Raw genomic sequence first — 18,470 nt, forward strand, 5'->3', positions numbered from 1 at the left:
AGCTCTCAGAGTTTGAGAAAGATAAAAAAGGAGGCAACAACTTACACGTCAAGTCGTGGTCGTAATAGATTCGGAGGTCATAGCGTCCAAGCCAGATGCGAGCGTGCTGCATACAGGTCCCAATGGCGTGGTGGTGCGGCAGCACAGACAGGGGTGGCCTCTCTGCAACAAGCGATCTCAGAAGTTTGCTGTTCTCGATACCTTGGAGCAGCAGGACAAGTTCCTTGACCAGCAGGGGCATAGAGGGCATTTCATCGGGAAACCTACGCTGCAGAGGTGGCTTGAGCGGATGTCGAGCAAGCTGCGCATAAGCCCGTCGAACTCCGTCGTGTGCATGCGGAGTCGACAGCATGTTCCACCCCTGTTGTTGCAAGTCAAAAGAATGAGAACCGGGAAAGTTGCAAACCAGTGTTGTTACCAGCCTGTCCACCGGGAGTGTGAGAAAGAAGTCGGCCTTGAGAATCTTGGAAACCAAGCCAAAGAGCTTTGGGACAGCTGCAACGCCATAACGGGAGGGCTTTTGTGTGTTCCCTGACTGTGTTTTACTCGTCACCTTTTCGCGCCCTGCAAGTAGAGCCGGTGAGACAGAAAACCAGAGCAAACAGATGATTTCTTACATCTGAATTCCCCATTGGAAGGCATCCGATAAGGGGGTGGAGCAGAGAAATTCATACCGATAGTGTTGCGTGCCGGTATCTCGGAACTCACTGCCATTCCAACAAAGAAGAAATGAAAAGCGAAAAGAACATGAGTTTTGTATGACAAGCACAAACCTTGGATGTTTCTGCTTTCGCAAAACTTTGCCCAAAGTAGCTCCAAGTGCTCGCTCACCTCCTCATCTTGCTTAGCTGCATCCAGCGACAAAAGCCTCTGGATTCCAGCTGACGAGAGCAGCTCCTGGCGGGCGAAATCAACCATGCAATCCAGCTGCGCTGCGCCACCCTCCCATCCCAGCGTCGCAGCGCACGCACTCCTCTCGGCACTAGAGGCGCAGAGGCGAGCAATGTAGCAAACTGCAAGCACCAGGAACAGCGTCTCGTCCACCTCGGCGGAGTCCCAGCTTTGCAGCATGTATTCCATGCACCGGGCTTCATGCACGTCCAGCGCCGCGGCCTCCTCCTGGTTGGGGCGGGCAGACTTTGCGACAAACTCGGACACCGTGAGGAGCTTTGCAGCGCTCTCTCTGCATCGTGTGAGAGCTTGATGCAAGTCTCCTTGTTCGTGGTGGTGACCTAGCTGGGTGGCAAGCGATGATAGATTCCTACGAAGAACTCGACTGCCCAACCTGGAAAGCATCTCGTGACCTAACACAAAGGGCTCCCAACAAGATGTGATCTTCCTTTCAATGAAAATCTTGCAGAGACCCCGCCAAAATATTTTGCTTTGAGTGGTAAAACCCTAGCTAGAACTATAGCAGAGATTAGGGTTCTTGCGGCAATGGGGGGGAAGAAGGGGAGCCAGGTGCTTGGCAAGGCGCTGATCAAGCGGCGGAACGCGGACAAGCAGCAGCATCATCATCGCGATGACAAGGCTGGAGCGTCGGCACTGCAATCCGTGATGGAATTCACGGATTTGCAAGTGGTGCTCGAGCAGGCGGAAGAGGCCGAGCGCATTTTCTCCGATGCAAATCCGCCGCCCCAGCTTGTGTCAAGGTGAGTGCCATACATTTGTTTTTTCCTTTCTAAGCTCCAAGTAACTTGTGGCTCTCGCTCGAATTTCCCAGAGAAGAGAGCTCCAGCGCGAGCTACGATGAGGATAAGCGGAGAGAGGAGCTCGAGAACGAGTCCAGTCTCACTGTTCCTCGCAGGTTTGTACGCAGGATTTTTCCCTAGATTTTGGAAGATTGATTTTTCTCGCCTTGTGTAGGCCGAAATGGCACAAGAAGATGACCGTGGAGGAGCTTGACACCCAGGAAAGGCAAGCGTTTCTAGAATGGCGTCGGAACCTCGCACGGTATGCTCACTGCATCACAAAAACGTTTTTTTTTCTCTTAAAGATGATGGTGATCTAGGCTGGAGGAGAACGAGAAGCTTGTTATCACTCCGTTTGAGAAAAATCTCGAGGTGTGGAGACAATTATGGCGTGTGATCGAACGATGCGACCTGGTAAGTTGTGATGATATGGTTAAGCTTCAAGCATAAATCTCGGTCCTTTTGTAGGTCGTAATGGTGGTGGATGCTAGAAACCCACTATTTTATCGTTGTCCAGACCTGGAGGTAACTTGGAATGCAAGAAAAACTTCGAGTGCTTCTTTGCAAGGAAAACTTATGTTCGTGATTTACAGGCCTACGTCAAGGAGATTGATGAAAACAAGACAACGCTGTTGCTCTTGAATAAATCTGATCTACTGCCCGTCGCAATAAGGTCTGCATTCAATTCTGTTTCAGAACAAACTCTTAGGCTTGCTTCTTTTCTTCCAGAAAAAAATGGGCAAGCTACTTTGACGAGCTGGGACTGGATTATATCTTCTGGTCTGCGAAAACCGCTACAGCAAAACTTGAAGGCAAGGACGATGACCAGGACCTCGATGAAGCAGACGATGGTGATGTTCCGGTTCTAGGCAGGGAAGAACTTCTAGCCTCATTACAAGTTCGAGCCGAGGGTATCCGCCAGAGACGAAGCGCGGGACAGGAGGAAAAAGCCGACTCGAGCTTTGACACGTCTTCGTCGGTGATGGATACGGAGAAGCGAGTTGCAGTCGGGTTTGTGGGGTATCCAAACGTTGGAAAGAGCTCTACGATCAACGTTTTGGTAGGAGAGAAGCGCACAGGTGTGACTTCAACGCCTGGAAAGACGAAGCATTTCCAAACTTTGATTATCAACGACAAGCTGATGCTCTGTGACTGTCCGGGATTGGTTTTTCCTTCGTTTACGAGCTCCAAGGCTGACATGGTTGCTGCTGGCGTCCTACCAGTTGATAAGATGACAGACTACAGGGGTCCGATTCAGGTTATCGCGAATCAAATCCCACGGAGGCAGCTGGAAGAGACTTACGGCTTGCTACTGCCGAAGCCAAAGCCGTACGAGGATCAAAACAGGCCGCCTACCGCTGCCGAGCTTCTCAAGTCCTACGCTCAGTCGCGCGGCTATGTAGCTTCGAGAGGTCTTCCAGACGAGACACGATCTGCTCGGCAGATGCTCAAGGACTACCTCAATGGTAAGCTTTTATACTGCCATACTCCGCCGGACGACGACACCACAAGCGACGATGAAAGCAACGACGATGATGAAGAAGCTGTTGATGAGGGTGGTGTTCACAGTGACGATGTTGACGATCTCTCAGGAGAAGAGGACGAAGAATACGAAGAAAGAGAAGAGGAAGAGGAAGAAGGATCGAAAACAACTACAGGTACTGGTGAATCCAATCTCAAAGCTCGACTGGATGGAATTTTCAGGGACGTCGACTTGAACGCTAGCAAGAGCCAGGGAGCCAAGGCTGTGAAGCCGAAGAAGGCCCTTCACAAGATGCAGAAGAAAGCTCCCAGGAAGAAAGACCGCTCGTGGAGAGTGAAAGACGACGAGAGCGACGGCATGGCTCGCGTGAAAGGGATATCAGTCTCCGTGAGCTATGGAGCAGCTCGCTAGCTTGCTACATCCAGTCGCAGCAAGTCCATCAAGATGGTGCTGGCCAGATACGAAGCAAAGGATCCAAAGTTTCGCTTCGCTGTGTCTCGCGCCATGGAATGAAACACAAGCTTTGTGTAGCCTTCGTGAGATCTTGGAGAGAGCTGGATGTAGAGCTACACAGCATCCTCGTCCGTGGCCGAGAGTCCCAGCAAGTTCATCAAGTGAAAACTCCGTCCATGGTGCTGGCCGAAGATCGAAGCAAAGGATCCAAAGTTTTGTTCGGGCATTCTCTCCAGAAGCTTTTCGGCCTCCTCGAGCTCCCCGTTCGTGACAAACGTTCCAAGCAAGGCGTTCCAGGCAACAACAGTGCGTTCTTCCATGGTGTCAAACAGCCTCTTAGCGTGCTGCGTCTGGCCGTTTCGTCCAAACGCGGCCACCATAGCCGTGCTCGAGATGGTGTTAAACTCCGGCATGGAATCAAACAGAATCTTTGCGGCTTCAATGTACCCCTTGCCGCTGTAAGCTTGCAGCATGAGAGTATATGCCGCTAAGTTCCTCTGTGGCATGGAATCAAATAGTTCTTTTACTCCGTACATATGCCCATTCCGGGCATATGCTCCTAAAAGTACGTTCCACGACACCACGTCCGTTTGAGGCATCAAATCGAATGTCCGTTTTGCCCCGTACATGTGACCGGACATGGAATATGCCGTCAGCATGGTGCTCCAGGACACAACGGTACGCTCGCACATTCCGTCAAACACGATCTTCGCCTCTTCCAGATGCCCACTTTGGGCATATGCTGCCAGCATGGCATTCCACGTGAGCACGTTATGCTCCACGGCGCTTTCAAAGCAACGACGTGCATCGTCTGCGTGACCGCGCTCCCCAAAAGCGCTTACCATTGTCGTCCACGTCACCACGTTCCACGAGGGCATCCTGGTGAATAGAGTTTTAAGGTCTTCCAGATACCCGATTTGGGAATATCCTGACAAGAGGGCATTCCAAGATACTATGTCTCTATTAGGCATATAATCGAAAATTTGCTTGGCTTGGCATATACGAAGCTCTTGAGAGTAGGATGTGAGGAGTGTGTTCCAGGAAAAGAGATCTGGGTCGGGAATTAGGTCAAAAATCTCTTGCGCGTCTTGCAAATGCCCGCGCGTGGCATAGGCGCGGAGCATTGTCGTCCAGGAGACCTTGTCCTTGCAGGGATTGCGATCGAAGACCTCCTTGGCACCGGCGAGATCGTCGTTGCGCGCGTGGGCGCCCAGCAAAATATTCCACGAGAAATCGTTTGGATCCGGCATGGCATCGAAGACGCCGCGTGCGTCGTGGAGCGCGCCGCAGCTGCCATACATCTGGATGAGGAGATTGGCCAGGAATTTGTCCCCGGCGTGATCGCTCTCCAGGATCCGAGCGTGGAGTGATCTCCCCTGCGCTAGACTCCTGCAAGATCTCACCGCCGCAATCAGGAGCTCGCGGCTCTCGATCCAGCAGGGATCGCCACCATCGCGCCGATTGGCGATCTTGAGAGGCTGGCAAGTGCTCGCGCTCATCTCTCTCGCTGAATTTCTCTCACATTTTCTTGGAATTTTTCTAGGGTTCTAAGGCCTGGGGGTTTAGGGTTTTACGCGAGGAGGAAGAAGGGACGCCCTCTCGCGCCGCCCAATGTGGAACGCGATCCTACGTCTCCACTCCCGGACCAGACCGAGAAGAAGCTCGCACCTCGCCAGGTACATTTCCTACACACCGATCCTCCGCAAGGAAGAGAACCTCCAGCAGGCCTATGCGGATCTCATCCGCTACTTCACCTTCACGCGCGATCTCGAGTACGCGCGCAAGCTTCACGGCAAGATCGTCGACCGGGGGCTGGGAAAGGATCGCTACTTGCTCAATCTCATCACCGAGATGTATGGCAAATGCGGGAGCTTCGACGAGGCAAAGCAGGTGTTTGACAGGATGGCGATCCGGGACCAGATGTCCTGGGCAGCGATGATCACTGCCGGGGCCGAGAGTGATGATCGCTACGAAGAAGGCCTCGACTACTACCGCCGGATGCTGCTCGAGGGTGGCATGCTTCCCGACGCTCACATCCTCAGCTCCGTGCTGTGCTGCGTGGAGACGCTCCCGGAGGCCCGGAAGATCCACGACCAGGTGGTTTCCTCCGGCTTGTACGTGGACGTGGTGGTGATGACCGGGCTCATCAACGCATACCGGCGGTGTGGCAGGCTCGATCTCGCGGGAGAAGTTTTCGACCGGGTGGAGTTTAAGGATATGGTGCTGTGGACGTCGATGCTCTCAGCTTACTCCCACTCCACCGACGAGGCCGTGGAGGGCTTGAGGATCTTCTGGAAGATGGAGCTCGAGGGGATCCGGCCGGACAAAGTTACGTTCACGAGTCTCATCACTGCCACCGGGAATGCGCTGTGCGGATGCTACGCCAAGCTCGTCGACGACAGGGTCCGCGCTCACGGGCTCGAGAAGGACGTGACGATAGCCTCCGCGATGCTCTACATGCACGGGAAGAGTGGCAACTTGGAGGAAGCGAGGAAAGTTTTCGAGTCCATGGCGGAGAAGAACCTCGTAACTTGGAACTCGATGATCGCCGCGTGCTCCTTCTACGGACAAAGCCGCGACGCTCTCCAGCTCTTTCGGACGATGGACCATGAAGGCGTGGTGCCGGATCACATCACCTTTGCGAGCGTCCTCGACGCTTGCGCGGATATGGCAACGGCCTCGGCCGGGAGGGCCGTCCACGATCGCGTCCTCGCGGCCGGACTCCAGGCGGACCATGTGATCGTGAGCGCGCTTCTCAATCTCTACGGGAAGTGTGGTAAGGTGGGCGATGCGAGGAAGATCTTCGACGAGTGCTGGAAGAACCTCTCGTGCTGGAACTCGATGCTGACGGCGTATGCCCAGAACGGGCATATCAGGGAGACGCTGGCGCTCTTCCTGGATATGTGCCATCAAGGGGTGGTGCCGGACGAGATAACTTTCACGGTGCTGGTCGGCGGTTGTGGGCATGCTGGGAAGGTGGACGCTGGCAGGGACGTGTTCCGGCTGTTCCAGGACGACTACCAGGTTGAGGCATTGGTGGATCACTATGGTTGCATGGTAGACGTGCTGGGACGCAATGGGAAGCTACAGGAAGCCGAGGAGCTCATCGAGAGCATGCCGTTCTATCCGGATCTCGTGGCCTGGACGGCAGTTCTTCGGGCTTGCAAGAACGCGAAGGACGTGAAGAGGGGGTCCCGCTTGGCGCGAGCGGCTCTAGAGACGTATCCAGAGAAGTCGGGGCCGTATGTTATGCTGAGCCAGATCGAGGCTGAGATCCAGGAGCTGGAGAAAAAAGTGGCCGAGAAGAATGGCTGTGAAGAGGAGAAGAAGGCGAACAGTTTCTTCGATTGTTTGCAACCGGCAGTTCTGTGTGCTTGCGCTAATCGTTAGCCGTGGAAGAGCTTGGAGATTTGGAAGGAGATCCAGAGTCCCCATATGGATCTTCCTTGTGATGGACTTTGCCAAGCTCTTGGTACGTACGTACAACTTTTCCACAGATCGTGTAGCTTTTTCTCACTGTTTTTTCTTCTTCTAAAAGTCTTTTGAGCGGTACAAGCTTCATGTCTTTTTAAGCTTTCTAGGCATAAAAAGGACTCTCAAACAATGAAAGAGCTTAACATTGTGACTGTGAAATATGTAACAAACGAAGACAATGAAGCAAAGTAGCCAGAAGACAGGAAACTTCCTTTTACTTCATTCTCAATACACTCGGGCAATGGCCTCATAGATTCTTGCATCTAATGCATCTTGAATCTCCACGGGGATATACGCCAATCGTGTCCGAAAAGCAAATTGATAGACTTGTGATAACGTTGCCAGACACCTAGAACAAACAAAAAATGAGAGAGTGTAGAAAGAATGAATCATAACTTCTCCACATTGGCAAACATATGCTGGTTCGAGGCAATGTGAATATTTTCAGGAAGAGTATGGTGTTGACTATGGTTTACCCTTGAGCCACCAAGATCACAATGACGTGTGCGATCCATGACAATGACTTTGGGCTCCTGCTCATGTCATGCTCACCAATCGTCACCTGGGAAGTTGATTGAGATAGCAAAGCTATTGGGCGCTAGGGGCGTGCTGCGAATTGTCTATGCCTCGCTGAAACCCACATCAAGCTTGCTCGAAGGTTGGAGGGATGCTGCCAGCAACAATGAGGCATGGTGACTAGCTATTAGCCTTAAAATAACAATTAATATTTAAAATTAAGCCTTTGTGAGTGCATGGAATATGGAAAGGGAATACAGAAATGTGCATCCGAATTAGCCCAAAAACCCTAACTTATATACAGAAGCGAGTGGTCCGGATTGAAACCAATCCGACGGCTACCAAAATCCCACTACGCTAATATTAGTATACGGCATCGTAGCCGTACACTTGGCCCTCACATCATCCCCTCCTCTCGGAATAATGGAAGGCCGTCAGGGTTCTCTTGTAGATGGGCCGGGATCTGGAGGAACGTCAGGAGGAGGCATCGGTGGATCTGTAGACGGTATTAACTGCTCCTGATCCCTTTGTATGAAGCATTTTAACCGCTGCACATGCACAATCTCCGGAGGATCGGCCTGCTGAACGTCATGCCGAACCTCATAAACTTGTGGTCCAACTTGCCGCAACACCCGATACGGTCCTTTCCACTGCGCAAGGAGCCCTTTAGATAAACCACGTACCGTAAGATGGGGAAAACGGACTAACACCAAATCATCCACTTTGTACTCCGCAGGTGGACGATGATGGGAATTGTAGCGCCGTTGTTGTCCCACTTGTATGCGGCCTAAGTGTTCAGCAGACTCTGCTCGGACAAGTGGAAGAATGTTTGTCAAATATTGATCCCATGACCTAGCATCAGGAGCTCGTGGCAATCGCGAAGGTAAACCCAGCTCTGTTGGTAATATTGGATCATGACCATATAGAAGTTTATATGGTGAAGCACCAACAGAACTCTGCACCCCTGTGATATAAGCATACCGAAGAGACGGCAAATAACCATCCCAATCCGAATGTTGAAAGTTCACATACTTCGCAATCATCCCTTTGAATGTCCGAACGAGCCGTTCCACCAGAACGTCTGATTGTGGATGATAAGCACTCGTAAAAGTGTGGCGTATCTCCAACCGAGATGTCAAAACATGAAATACCTCAGCCATAAATGCAGGACCATTATCCGAAAGAATTCGCTCTGGACAAGAATGCTGGAACACCACTCGATTGAGGAGGAAGTATCCAACAGCAGTTGCAGAGGCACTAGCAAGAGCACCAACTTCCACCCAACGAGTCAAGTAGTCAGAAGCAATAATAACATACTCATTGCCAGCAGTCAATCGTGGAAAAGGTCCCATAAGATCAAACGCCACCAACTCAAACGGACGAGAAACTGCAATTGACTCCAACCGTCCTTCCGCAGCACAAGGGGGAGTATTACGAGCTTGGCACCAAACGCAGCTATGCACATACCGGATAATATCACGTCGCATCTCTGGCCAATAGAAAGATCTGCGCAGCTTCTCGGTGACACGACGGTGTCCCATATGCCCACCTAGAATAGGAGAATCATGGTAGGCATGGAGAAACCACGGAATAAACACCGAAGGCACCACCAGCCGTAAATGATCATCAGGATCCGTCCCCACAAAATAAAGAAGGCCATCTTCAAGGCGATATTGAGAATGTAAATGCCGAAAAGGCAAGTCATCAGCAAGTGATGCAGGATTCTCAAACCTATCTCGAAGCCTTCGAATCCACGGCTCAATCTTTTGAGCCTCGCGAACCTCATCCAGAGAAGGTAAATCTTGCTCTACGCCCTGTGGACACTGAACGTCAAGGACAGCAACCGCCGACGGCACAGAATCCTCATCTAGAAAATCCATAGATGCTGGAACAACAGGTTCGTCAGAAACATGAGAAGTGAGTGGAGAAGGAAGAGGAGCTCAAGAAAGGGCATCAGCATCAGCCATAGAACTCCCTGGGCGATGAACAACATCGAAATCATATATCTGAAGCTTCAAAGCCCATCGAGTCGTACGACCAACCAGGTTCTTCCGCTTCAATAATGAAGTAACAGCAGCATGGTCACCTTCAAGTAACGTCCGAGAACCATGTAGATATGCATGAAGTTTCTCGAAACCCCAGACTGCTGCTAAACACTCCTTCTCCGTTGTGGAGTAGTTCATCTCCGCTGGTTGTAATGTACGGCTTATGTATGCAATGGGATGGCACTGACCAGGCACACTCGAGCTCTCTTGCATCAACACACCTCCAAGACCAATGTCAGAAGCATCCACGTGCAAAATAAAAGGTCGAGTGTAGTCAGGATATGCCAAAACCGGAGGAGTCGTCAATAGCTCTTTGAGATTCACGAACGCCCGCTCACAATCGGGAGACCAGATGAAAGATGACGTTGATGACTTCAGCAACGCTCGCAATGGTGTAGTGCGATCGGAAAGATGATCCACAAAACGACCGAGATACTGCACCTTACCCAAAAAGCGTTGCACATCATTCACACACTTCGGAGTAGGGAACTTTAGAACAGCCACAAGTTTGTCAGGATCAACTTGCAAACCCTCACGAGAAATACGGTACCCAAGATAAGTTGTGTCCTTGGACCCAAACACGCACTTCGACTGCTTCAGCTTTAAACCAACATCGCATAGCCGATCCAACACTTTACAAACATCACGAACATGCTCCTCCCACGTCCCCTCCGAGTGGATCAAGACATCATCAATGAAGTCAGCCGTCACCTCCGGCATATCGCAAAGAACCTCGTCCATCATTCGCTGAAAAGTTGCTGGAGCATTGTTCAAACCAAACGGCATCACCAAAAACTCGTACAAACCAAATGGTGTACGAAAAGCAGTCTTAGGAATATCTTCTTCAGCCATCGGTACTTGCTAATACCCAGAAGCAAGATCTAGCTTGGTGAACCAACGACTTCGCCCCAGACGATCCAAGAGATCAGCAGTGTGAGGAAGAGGGTACACGTCCGGGATCGTCACTTCATTTAACGGACAATAGTCGATGCAAAAACGAATACTCCCATCAGGCTTCGTCACAAGATGAGGTTCACATGCCCAAGGACTCTGCGACTTCCGAATAACACCCTTCTCCAACATCTCCTTGACGTTTGCACGTAAAATCTTGATCTCCTTGGGTGACCGACGACGAACAGGAACCTTGATTGGACGAGCATCCCCGGTTGGAATGGGATGACGTGTGGCAATCTTGGCCCCAGACGATAGGTCAAATTCAAAGAGATCAGAATACTCCTTCATGAGCTGGTCAACAGCTGCAACACAAAGATCATCGGAGGGATCGAAAAAGGGAAGAGTAGAACAAGATGGAAACACAAGAGGAAATAGTGGGGGAACAAAAGTAATGGAAGCAGAGGTAGAAGTAGAGGGACGAAGAGGTACGGAAGTGAGAGGAATGGATGAAACATAAGGAAGTATGAGACAAGGGGGAGAAGCCTCAAAGTCACATTTGGCATGATTGTGCTACAACCAATCCATACCAAGAATGAGGTCAAAAGTTTGACTCGGCACCACCCGCAATGACTGCAACTCAAGCTCGAGATCGCCCACACGCACAACCAGGTCCGCCTCATCTCGTGCACATGCATGTGTACGGTCGTTGCCATAAAGAATGAAAACTAGATCTGCCGCACGACGCAAGTGTAGACGACAACGTGTGGCAATAGGTCGAGCAATAGAAGATAAACTCGAACCTGTATCAACCAACACGGAGAGAAGAATAGGAGACCTCTTGTTATAAAAACGAACTTGGAAAGTAAACACTGGATGAACCGGTGCCGAGTGAACCCCTTGATGATACTCCCGAAAGAAAGATGGAGGGGTCACTAACTTATTCGCGGAAGGTCCCTCCATTACTCACGCGACTCCTCGTTTCCCAAATGCACCTCGGTATCCAAACCTTCCACCGCAGCAGCACCAACAGGACGTTGCTGACGCCAAGGTCTCCACCCAGGAAATGGAGGTCGCCAATCCGGAAAGCGCCGACAATGCCGATAAGTATGACCAACTTCATCACACACCCAGCAACGAACGTCACGGCCACGACCACGTACTCGCCCTTGTCCTTGGACTCGAGTAGCAGCAGCATCAACCTCCATGGGAACAGGACCATCACTCATAGGAAGTGGAGCTGAAGGACGTGTAGCAAGAAGTGGAAGAGGCGACGTCTCATAACGTTGTGCCAAGCGAAGAGCATCGTCAAGAGTGGCAGGAGCAAGTGCATGCACAAGTCCGACAAGATCTTGACGAAGTGCTGGCCACAACATTCCTAGCTTGATCCGCTCCGACATATTTGGCTCCGCATGAAGCAAAAGACTTCGGAAACGAACGCCAAATTGCATCACCGACTCAGATAGCCCTTGGCGAAGACGATGCAATTGTTGGAAGGCATCATCATAATCGTCGGCGTGTCCGAAGGCGCGTTTGAAGACGTCCGGAAGAACACTCCAATCGCCACGAGTAGCTGCGCTCAATCCATTGTACCACTGCAATGCCGTCCCTTGGAGACATGTGGGGAATTCATGCAAACATCGAGCATCATCCCAAGAATGATATGTGGCAATCACCGTGAAGTGATCAAACCAATGGTACACATCATCCCCAGGATTCCCACGAAAGAACTCCGGCCGAACGCGAGGATTGGCACCAAAAGCAGGAGGAGTTGTACCATGTGCCGTGAACGTCGCCATCAACTGAGTTTGGTTGTTCAATTGCAAACGCATAGCATCAAGCAATTGAACCAACTGCTGCTCTAGAGTCAAAGGAGGAGATTGCGGATCGGCCATGAAAATGAATGAAAAAGAAAGAGCAAAAAAAGAGAAATGACAAAAAGCTGGAAAGAAATGGTAGATCTAGACAATGCAAAAAGCTAGATCTAAACCAAAATCCTGAAAGGAAAGAACAAAAGAAAGGAAATGGAAAAAGCTAGATCTAGACAATGCAAAAGCTAGATCTAAACCGAAATCCCAAATCCAAGCACTCCCCAGGGACAATCAAAAGTGCCCCTCAACTCCACCAATGTGAGTGCATGGAATATGGAAAGGGAATACAGAAATGTGCATCCGAATTAGCCCAAAAACCCTAGTTTATATACAGGAGCGAGTGGTCCGGATTGAAACCAATCCGACGGCTACCAAAATCCCACTACGCTAATATTAGTATACGGCATCGTAGCCATACACTTGGCCCTCACACCTTGAATTAGAGAAAATCTTAACAGTAAAAATCTAGTGGAATTGACCATCATGAGAAATTTTTGGTAAATATAGATTATACTTAGATATTCTAGGTATATTTTTACACCAACCTTTTCTAAAGCAAGCTAAATAACTTTTGCTTAATAGTAATGTTAATCATGTTTACTATTATTTATTAATTGATCAATCAGACGTTATAATTATAAATATATTTATAGTTTATAAACACAAGATTAATCTCATTTCACCATTGGATGTTAGATGGTAAAATATCACAGAATATCCATTCTAGGTATACTTAAGCAAACCAAAATTTTTTTCTGAATTAATATTTAATAATAATTTACTAGTTTACTAATTAAATAAAAATTATTTGATTTCAGCATTTGATAAACTTTCCAGTTATCTTCCTCTACTGAAAGTTCACTGGGTGTATGACCTGTTTAGTATTTGCACACACATATTCTTTACGCCTTCTATGCTGCATCCATGTTCTCCTTAGTCGCGAGTAGGAACAAGGCAGTGTCGTCTGCAAAAGCTCCATCCATAAATTGTGTGAGAAAGATTCCTTCCTCCTCAAGTTGGATGGCCTCTTTCAGCTCATTTACCACAGTGTTCATGTTAGGCCTCCTCTCAGATCGATGCTCCACACAGTTCATTGCAAGCTCCAAAACTTTCCATGCTACTTGCTCTTTATAGCCTAATAACTTGGGATCTATTATATTTTGTAGGTTGCCTTTCTCAAGTTCTTTGCATGCCTGGAGGAAGCAAAACTACTATTAGAAGCTAAAGATTTGAAAGAGTGTTTTTACCCATTTTGAAAGAACAACTTGTTCATCTGGAAGTGTTAGATTGATAGGTTCACGGCCACAAATAATTTCAAACAGTACCACTCCAAAGCTGTACACATCTGATTTTTCTGTGAGTTTGCTGTAGGAATGGTACCTGAGAAACCATTCATAAATCAATCATAACGATGGTTTGAACCTGAATAGATAAAAAAGAAATTTTTTTCTCACTCTGGATCGAGATATCCTGGAGTCCCTTTGACAATAGTTGAGACATGAGATGTGTTGTTCTTGTCATAAAGCTTGGAAAGCCCAAAGTCAGTGACTTTGGCAACCATAGCAGAACTTAAGAGTATGTTGGTTGTTTTGATGTCACGATGGATTATATGAAGATTGCAAGACGTATGCAAATACTCCAATCCTACAAAATTCACTGCTGAGAGTCACTATACAAACTCATCTCATTTACCTTGAGCAGCGTCTAAAGCAATTTGCAGCCGAGATTTCCAGCTTAAAGTTGGACAGTTTGTGCCTATATGACACATCATAAAGAAACAAATGGATCAAAAGAAGATATCACTTACCATACAAGTGCTTTTTTATAGTTCCATTTGACAAAAACTCATAGAGCAGTATAAGCTTCGATCCATGGTCACAGTAGCCAAGAAAAGAGACCAAGTTCCTATGATGTACCACTGATAGAATATCAATCTGCCGAGAAGATACAATCAGTTTGGTATTCATGCTTGACGATCAAACGCACCTCCGTGTTAAATTCTTGATATCCTTGCTTTGAGGTGCTTGACAAGACCTTAACAGCAACTTCCACACCATTGGAAAGGCAGCCATAGTACACTGGTCCAAAGCTTCCTTCGCCTAGAACTCGCTTGAAGTTGTTTGTGGCCTCGACCACAGCTTTATAACTAAAGATTTTGGTGTTGGAGTTTGGAGACTTTGGAGCCAGGCCTGGGAGATGAAATGCAAGCTATAAACACAAGGCTTAGACTTTGCAACTTACCTGGACTCTTGGTATCTTTGTTATCTTTCTCCTGTGTTCCGATGGTTCTTGGGCTGTTATCTGCTGTTTTTCTATGGGACATAAAACACACGACGAGTCCAGTCGCAAGTAGTATCACGGCTATGCATGGAACCGCTACTCCAATTAGAAGTGTTGTATTTTTTTTCTTCTTTGTGTGGCATAACTTAAAAGTAGTGCTGCGGGAAGTAAAACGATATATAAATTTCAAGAGAGAAATTCGTATACTAACTTGAAATGCATTTCTGGTGGTACGCAATCCAAATTGTTGTTTTGTAATGATCTGTAACATAGTGACTATAAGGACTATTTTATTATATGCAGTACTCACAAAACCGTGAGGTTTTTCAAAGAGCTAAAGTCTGGAACTGGCCCTGTCAATGCGTTGTTATCCAAATATCTGAAGAACTAAAAATGAGAAAAACAAAGAATTGCTAAAGAACCTTCCATACATTTTTGTTAGATGCGATAGGTTCATGATGGACCGTGATATGTTACCACTTAGCCGCTGATTGGACAAGTTCCTGCAGTGAGAGCTCTTAAGTTTTTCGTATGATAGATCTAGATACGTCCCTTACAGCTCTGTAATTCTCGCTGGGATTTGAGCTACATCGCAAGTGATCCACCGCCAAGTGTACGGAAGTGGCAAGCAAGGATCTCCCGACCATCCAGTGATGTTAAATTCGTTCATTACATTGCGAATCGCTACCACTGTCCAGAAAAAGGGGAAAAAACGAGACTTTAATAGCATAAATTATGCTAAATACCATCGTCGGGTTCTGTCCCTGGAAGGAGACCACCTTTGTACATGAAGAGCTCGGCGGCATTGAGGATTGGACCCAGCGTAGAGTTTGGCGTGGGAACGAGAAAGAAACGCGTTGGATCAGAAAGCTCCACGGGAGCTTCGAGATACACTTGCACTGAAGTAAGCGGAGCCTGGGTGTGCTTTTCGATGTTGACGGTCACCGCGATCTGGGGAGTTTCAAGAGAGCTGGTGTTGAAAAGGAGCATGAACTCTCTCGTGTCGTTCCCCAGAGCGAAGAACTCCGCAAAGTAAAAGTTGACGTAGTACTTCGTTGCCTCGAGCGTGACTGGAAACTCGAAGACCATCACGGAGTTGGAGACGATGGCGGAGCTCATCACCGCGGTGGGAGGCTTGTTAGAAGTTTTCCCTACGGAAACAGTCGAGTTAGTGTTGATCCGCTGGTAGCTTCCCATGTTTTTGAAGCCCTTGTCAGCTCTCCATATTCGATCGTATTCATCCAAAGGATACCTGTTCGAAGAATTGAACGCTCGAAGAGAAAAAAGTTTGGGAGTTTCTTACCTGATATCTTCGTTTGAAGTTGCTCCAAGATTGATCCTTCTCCACATGAGTAAGACCTCACTATAATCCGAGACACTTCCACTCATCCCAGGAGCCAGCCTTCTAAGCTCGATTGTGGAGATGAATGGGATATTTGCCGGTGAATTCGAGCTGGTTCCAAGGCATAGATCTAGTGTCGAGTTTGTGGCTTTCACCACAAACTCGCAGTACGACGACGACTGGCTTCCCAGGCTCGCATTCATCACAGTATTCGCACCAATTGCAATGTCAAACTCGGCTACAGTTGATTCCAGCCCGTCGTAGTTTCCGTAGTAGAACCCCGGCCTCACGATGTAGCTCTCATCCACGACGACTGGCAAAGCGTAGCAGTGCTTCCGGGAGGTGTCGCTAAAGTAGCGAAGACGCTGAAAAATTAGATCCGAGTCTTGTTTCAAAGAGCTTGCAATGAAGGTTTTCACTCCGGTGGTGATGTATTTGTCGTCGGGTATCCATTCGATACCATTGTCATCCGTGTGGCTGTCGAAAGCTCCACAGTCGAGGCTCAAAAACCCTGGACAAAATCGATAGAGTACTTATAAAAGCGTTTGGATCGTGGAAATGCTGCTCACCTGGTTGAGCTGAAACAGAAGTCTGTCCTGCAAGGATCAAGCCACACGTGAAAAGGAGAAGATGCCACATTTTTCGCTTGAAACTCGGGCCTTTTTTGCCAAAGAATTAAGTGCTGATAGTCAAATAAGAGCGTTGCGGCCTAGTCTGTATAAGACCAAGCAAACAATAACGCATGTATAAGAATCAGGGAGGGCGAGGGCGATGTCACGGTCAAAGTCAAGGTCAAAGTCGCGACGACCAGCGCTGGGGCGCAAAGGCACAGGAATATTCGCAAGCACTGATCGCAGGAAGATTCCTCCTCTCCTCTTCTGTAGGACTGGAATTTTACAAATTGGAATAAAACGAAGTTATCGCCCATGGAAAAATCGCGATCGCACGTGCACTGCTCGACCATGACTGTAGTTGTGGACTCTATTCAGCCCAGTCAAACACGCTCCCGGTTGACTGGAACGTGTAAACAAACAACCAACCAACCACCATTAAACAATCTTGAAAGTCAAAGGCTGTTTTTGTTGTTAGTTGGTGTTGGCTGGGCAAAACAAAAAGCTACATGGAGAGAAAAAAGCGAGGCAAAACAACCCAACTCCCTCGCTTTTTTCTCTCCATGTAGCTTTTTGTTTAGGGCAACCTAAACTCTAAATTAACTTTTTAAATTTTTTTTTGCAACATTTAAAGGCATTTTAACACTAGGTCAGCTATGATTAAAGTTGTTAATATCTAGTTTTTTTGTAGTTCTTTAATTTTTATAGAAACTATGAATACAAATGTATAATAAAACTGATATTTATAATATTATTATAAGCTTAATGCTTATTTATTATGTTGTCTTGATAAAAATTATGTTATAAATATAAAAAATTACAAAAATTAATTATTTTATTTAGTTCAGAAAATCAATTTACACATAATTTTAAAACTTTAATATATATGTTTAGAAATTATTTATATTCATAAACTTGTTGGGAATTAGCCATTGATTTGAGAAATGATCCAAGCTAAATTTTTATCAATATCATCAACATGAGAAAACTTTATTCCTTTTCTTCCCCTTTCTCCTCTTTAGGTGGTTGTTGCTTCCTTTCTTTCCTTTTGGACTTTCAACCTTGAGGAGAAGGTCCTAAACCTAAATCTTAAAAACCCTAAACCATTGGATCAGAGTTGCCCATAAAGGGTGGCAATTAGGAAGCTAATGTGTTCACATCTAGGCTGGTTATCACATATATGACGAATATGGAAAACCTTTATAGCTTGAGATTAATGTAGATCCAAGGGTTTTAGGTAGCAAAAGCTGCCTCCAAATGTATAATAGGGATAATGGGGTTGGATATTGTACGAGACACTATTTACTAGGGTATCACTCTTTGAAGGATGACACTTAAGCTACCAATTGGCTCATATTCAATTTTTGGGACTTGAAGTCATACTTCTCCTTATGGGGGATAACACCTCAGCTACCAAAATAGATGTGGATGTTTTAATTAATACCATCCACAACACTTTACTTATATGGTTCCTCCACTAACAGACTTGTCTTTTTTGCCAAATTGTTCCAAAAGATATAAAAGAAGGGAAATGTTTTGAAGGGAGATTGTTTCTGGGACACAAATGAATGTATATAAAAGTCCTAAACTTAGAGTTTTTTTTATAAGTTTTCATATAAAACAAAATAAACTTATAGTATCATACATTGTTTTTAATCAGAAAACTTTTTTTGAATAAAGTTTTAGCTTATAAAATTGTGTGTTACAATTTTATCATTTTGTATAGATCTCAATAAAGGCCCAATTTTCTTTTTATATTGTAAAGTATACAATGAGAATAGACATTAGCAAGCTATAATCTCCTCAAACCCTT

General features: G+C 47.2%; 4 protein-coding genes across 5 annotated transcripts; 2 read left to right on the forward strand and 2 right to left on the reverse strand.

The window, feature by feature from the left end:
• The first annotated feature begins 1,427 nt into the window (after positions 1-1,427).
• Positions 1,428-3,704, forward strand: LOC9648861 (GTPase LSG1-1). 2 transcript variants are annotated; one of them, XM_024681298.1, is made up of 8 exons: positions 1,428-1,652; positions 1,724-1,807; positions 1,867-1,953; positions 2,012-2,105; positions 2,160-2,216; positions 2,285-2,364; positions 2,421-3,349; positions 3,396-3,525. In XM_024681298.1, the coding sequence occupies exons 1-8, from the start codon at positions 1,438-1,440 to the stop codon at positions 3,407-3,409; spliced, it is 1,560 nt and encodes a 519-aa protein (XP_024537066.1). In that variant the 5' UTR covers positions 1,428-1,437; the 3' UTR covers positions 3,410-3,525. The 2 variants fall into 2 exon arrangements, with proteins under 2 accessions (XP_024537066.1, XP_002976299.2); XM_002976253.2 differs by having other exon boundaries at positions 2,421-3,704.
• A 36-nt stretch (positions 3,705-3,740) lies between these two features.
• Positions 3,741-5,126, reverse strand: LOC112348515 (pentatricopeptide repeat-containing protein At4g02750-like). The gene is made up of 2 exons (XM_024681183.1): positions 4,470-5,126; positions 3,741-4,340 (listed from the first exon to the last, which is right to left on the reverse strand). Exons 1-2 carry the CDS (start codon positions 5,124-5,126, stop codon positions 3,741-3,743), a joined length of 1,257 nt encoding a protein of 418 aa, XP_024536951.1.
• Positions 5,127-5,238: 112 nt separating this feature from the next.
• Positions 5,239-7,017, forward strand: LOC9648625 (pentatricopeptide repeat-containing protein At2g13600). Its single transcript, XM_024681184.1, has one exon. It carries the CDS (start codon positions 5,239-5,241, stop codon positions 7,015-7,017), a length of 1,779 nt encoding a protein of 592 aa, XP_024536952.1.
• Positions 7,018-13,217: 6,200 nt separating this feature from the next.
• LOC112348542 (receptor-like protein kinase At3g21340) lies at positions 13,218-16,709 on the reverse strand. The gene is made up of 14 exons (XM_024681292.1): positions 16,616-16,709; positions 16,008-16,557; positions 15,451-15,956; positions 15,262-15,394; positions 15,136-15,207; positions 15,015-15,083; positions 14,916-14,966; positions 14,666-14,862; positions 14,411-14,613; positions 14,232-14,358; positions 14,117-14,179; positions 13,879-14,068; positions 13,672-13,804; positions 13,218-13,617 (listed from the first exon to the last, which is right to left on the reverse strand). Exons 1-14 carry the CDS (start codon positions 16,683-16,685, stop codon positions 13,336-13,338), a joined length of 2,646 nt encoding a protein of 881 aa, XP_024537060.1. The 5' UTR covers positions 16,686-16,709; the 3' UTR covers positions 13,218-13,335.
• Between the last annotated feature and the right edge of the window lie 1,761 nt (positions 16,710-18,470).

This window comes from Selaginella moellendorffii, unplaced genomic scaffold, assembly GCF_000143415.4.
Source record: "Selaginella moellendorffii unplaced genomic scaffold, v1.0 SELMOscaffold_30, whole genome shotgun sequence".
Taxonomy (NCBI): Eukaryota; Viridiplantae; Streptophyta; class Lycopodiopsida; order Selaginellales; family Selaginellaceae; genus Selaginella; species Selaginella moellendorffii.

What these genes read in the sequence shown, in the direction of transcription:
- LOC9648861 (XM_002976253.2), top strand. Translation starts at nt 1,438, where the DNA reads ATGGGGGGGAAGAAGGGGAGCCAGGTGCTTGGCAAGGCGCTGATCAAG. An exon ending in AGTCTCACTGTTCCTCGCAG is followed by an intron (nt 1,808 to 1,866) that starts GTTTGTACGCAG and finishes CGCCTTGTGTAG; the next exon opens with GCCGAAATGGCACAAGAAGA. An exon ending in CTACTGCCCGTCGCAATAAG is followed by an intron (nt 2,365 to 2,420) that starts GTCTGCATTCAA and finishes CTTTTCTTCCAG; the next exon opens with AAAAAAATGGGCAAGCTACT.
- LOC112348515 (XM_024681183.1), bottom strand. Translation starts at nt 5,126, where the DNA reads ATGAGCGCGAGCACTTGCCAGCCTCTCAAGATCGCCAATCGGCGCGAT. An exon ending in TGGTGACGTGGACGACAATG is followed by an intron (nt 4,341 to 4,469) that starts GTAAGCGCTTTT and finishes CATCTGGAAGAG; the next exon opens with GCGAAGATCGTGTTTGACGG.
- LOC9648625 (XM_024681184.1), top strand. Translation starts at nt 5,239, where the DNA reads ATGTGGAACGCGATCCTACGTCTCCACTCCCGGACCAGACCGAGAAGA.
- LOC112348542 (XM_024681292.1), bottom strand. Translation starts at nt 16,685, where the DNA reads ATGTGGCATCTTCTCCTTTTCACGTGTGGCTTGATCCTTGCAGGACAG. An exon ending in ACTTCAAACGAAGATATCAG is followed by an intron (nt 15,957 to 16,007) that starts GTAAGAAACTCC and finishes TTCTTCGAACAG; the next exon opens with GTATCCTTTGGATGAATACG. An exon ending in CCACCAGAAATGCATTTCAA is followed by an intron (nt 14,863 to 14,915) that starts GTTAGTATACGA and finishes TACTTCCCGCAG; the next exon opens with CACTACTTTTAAGTTATGCC.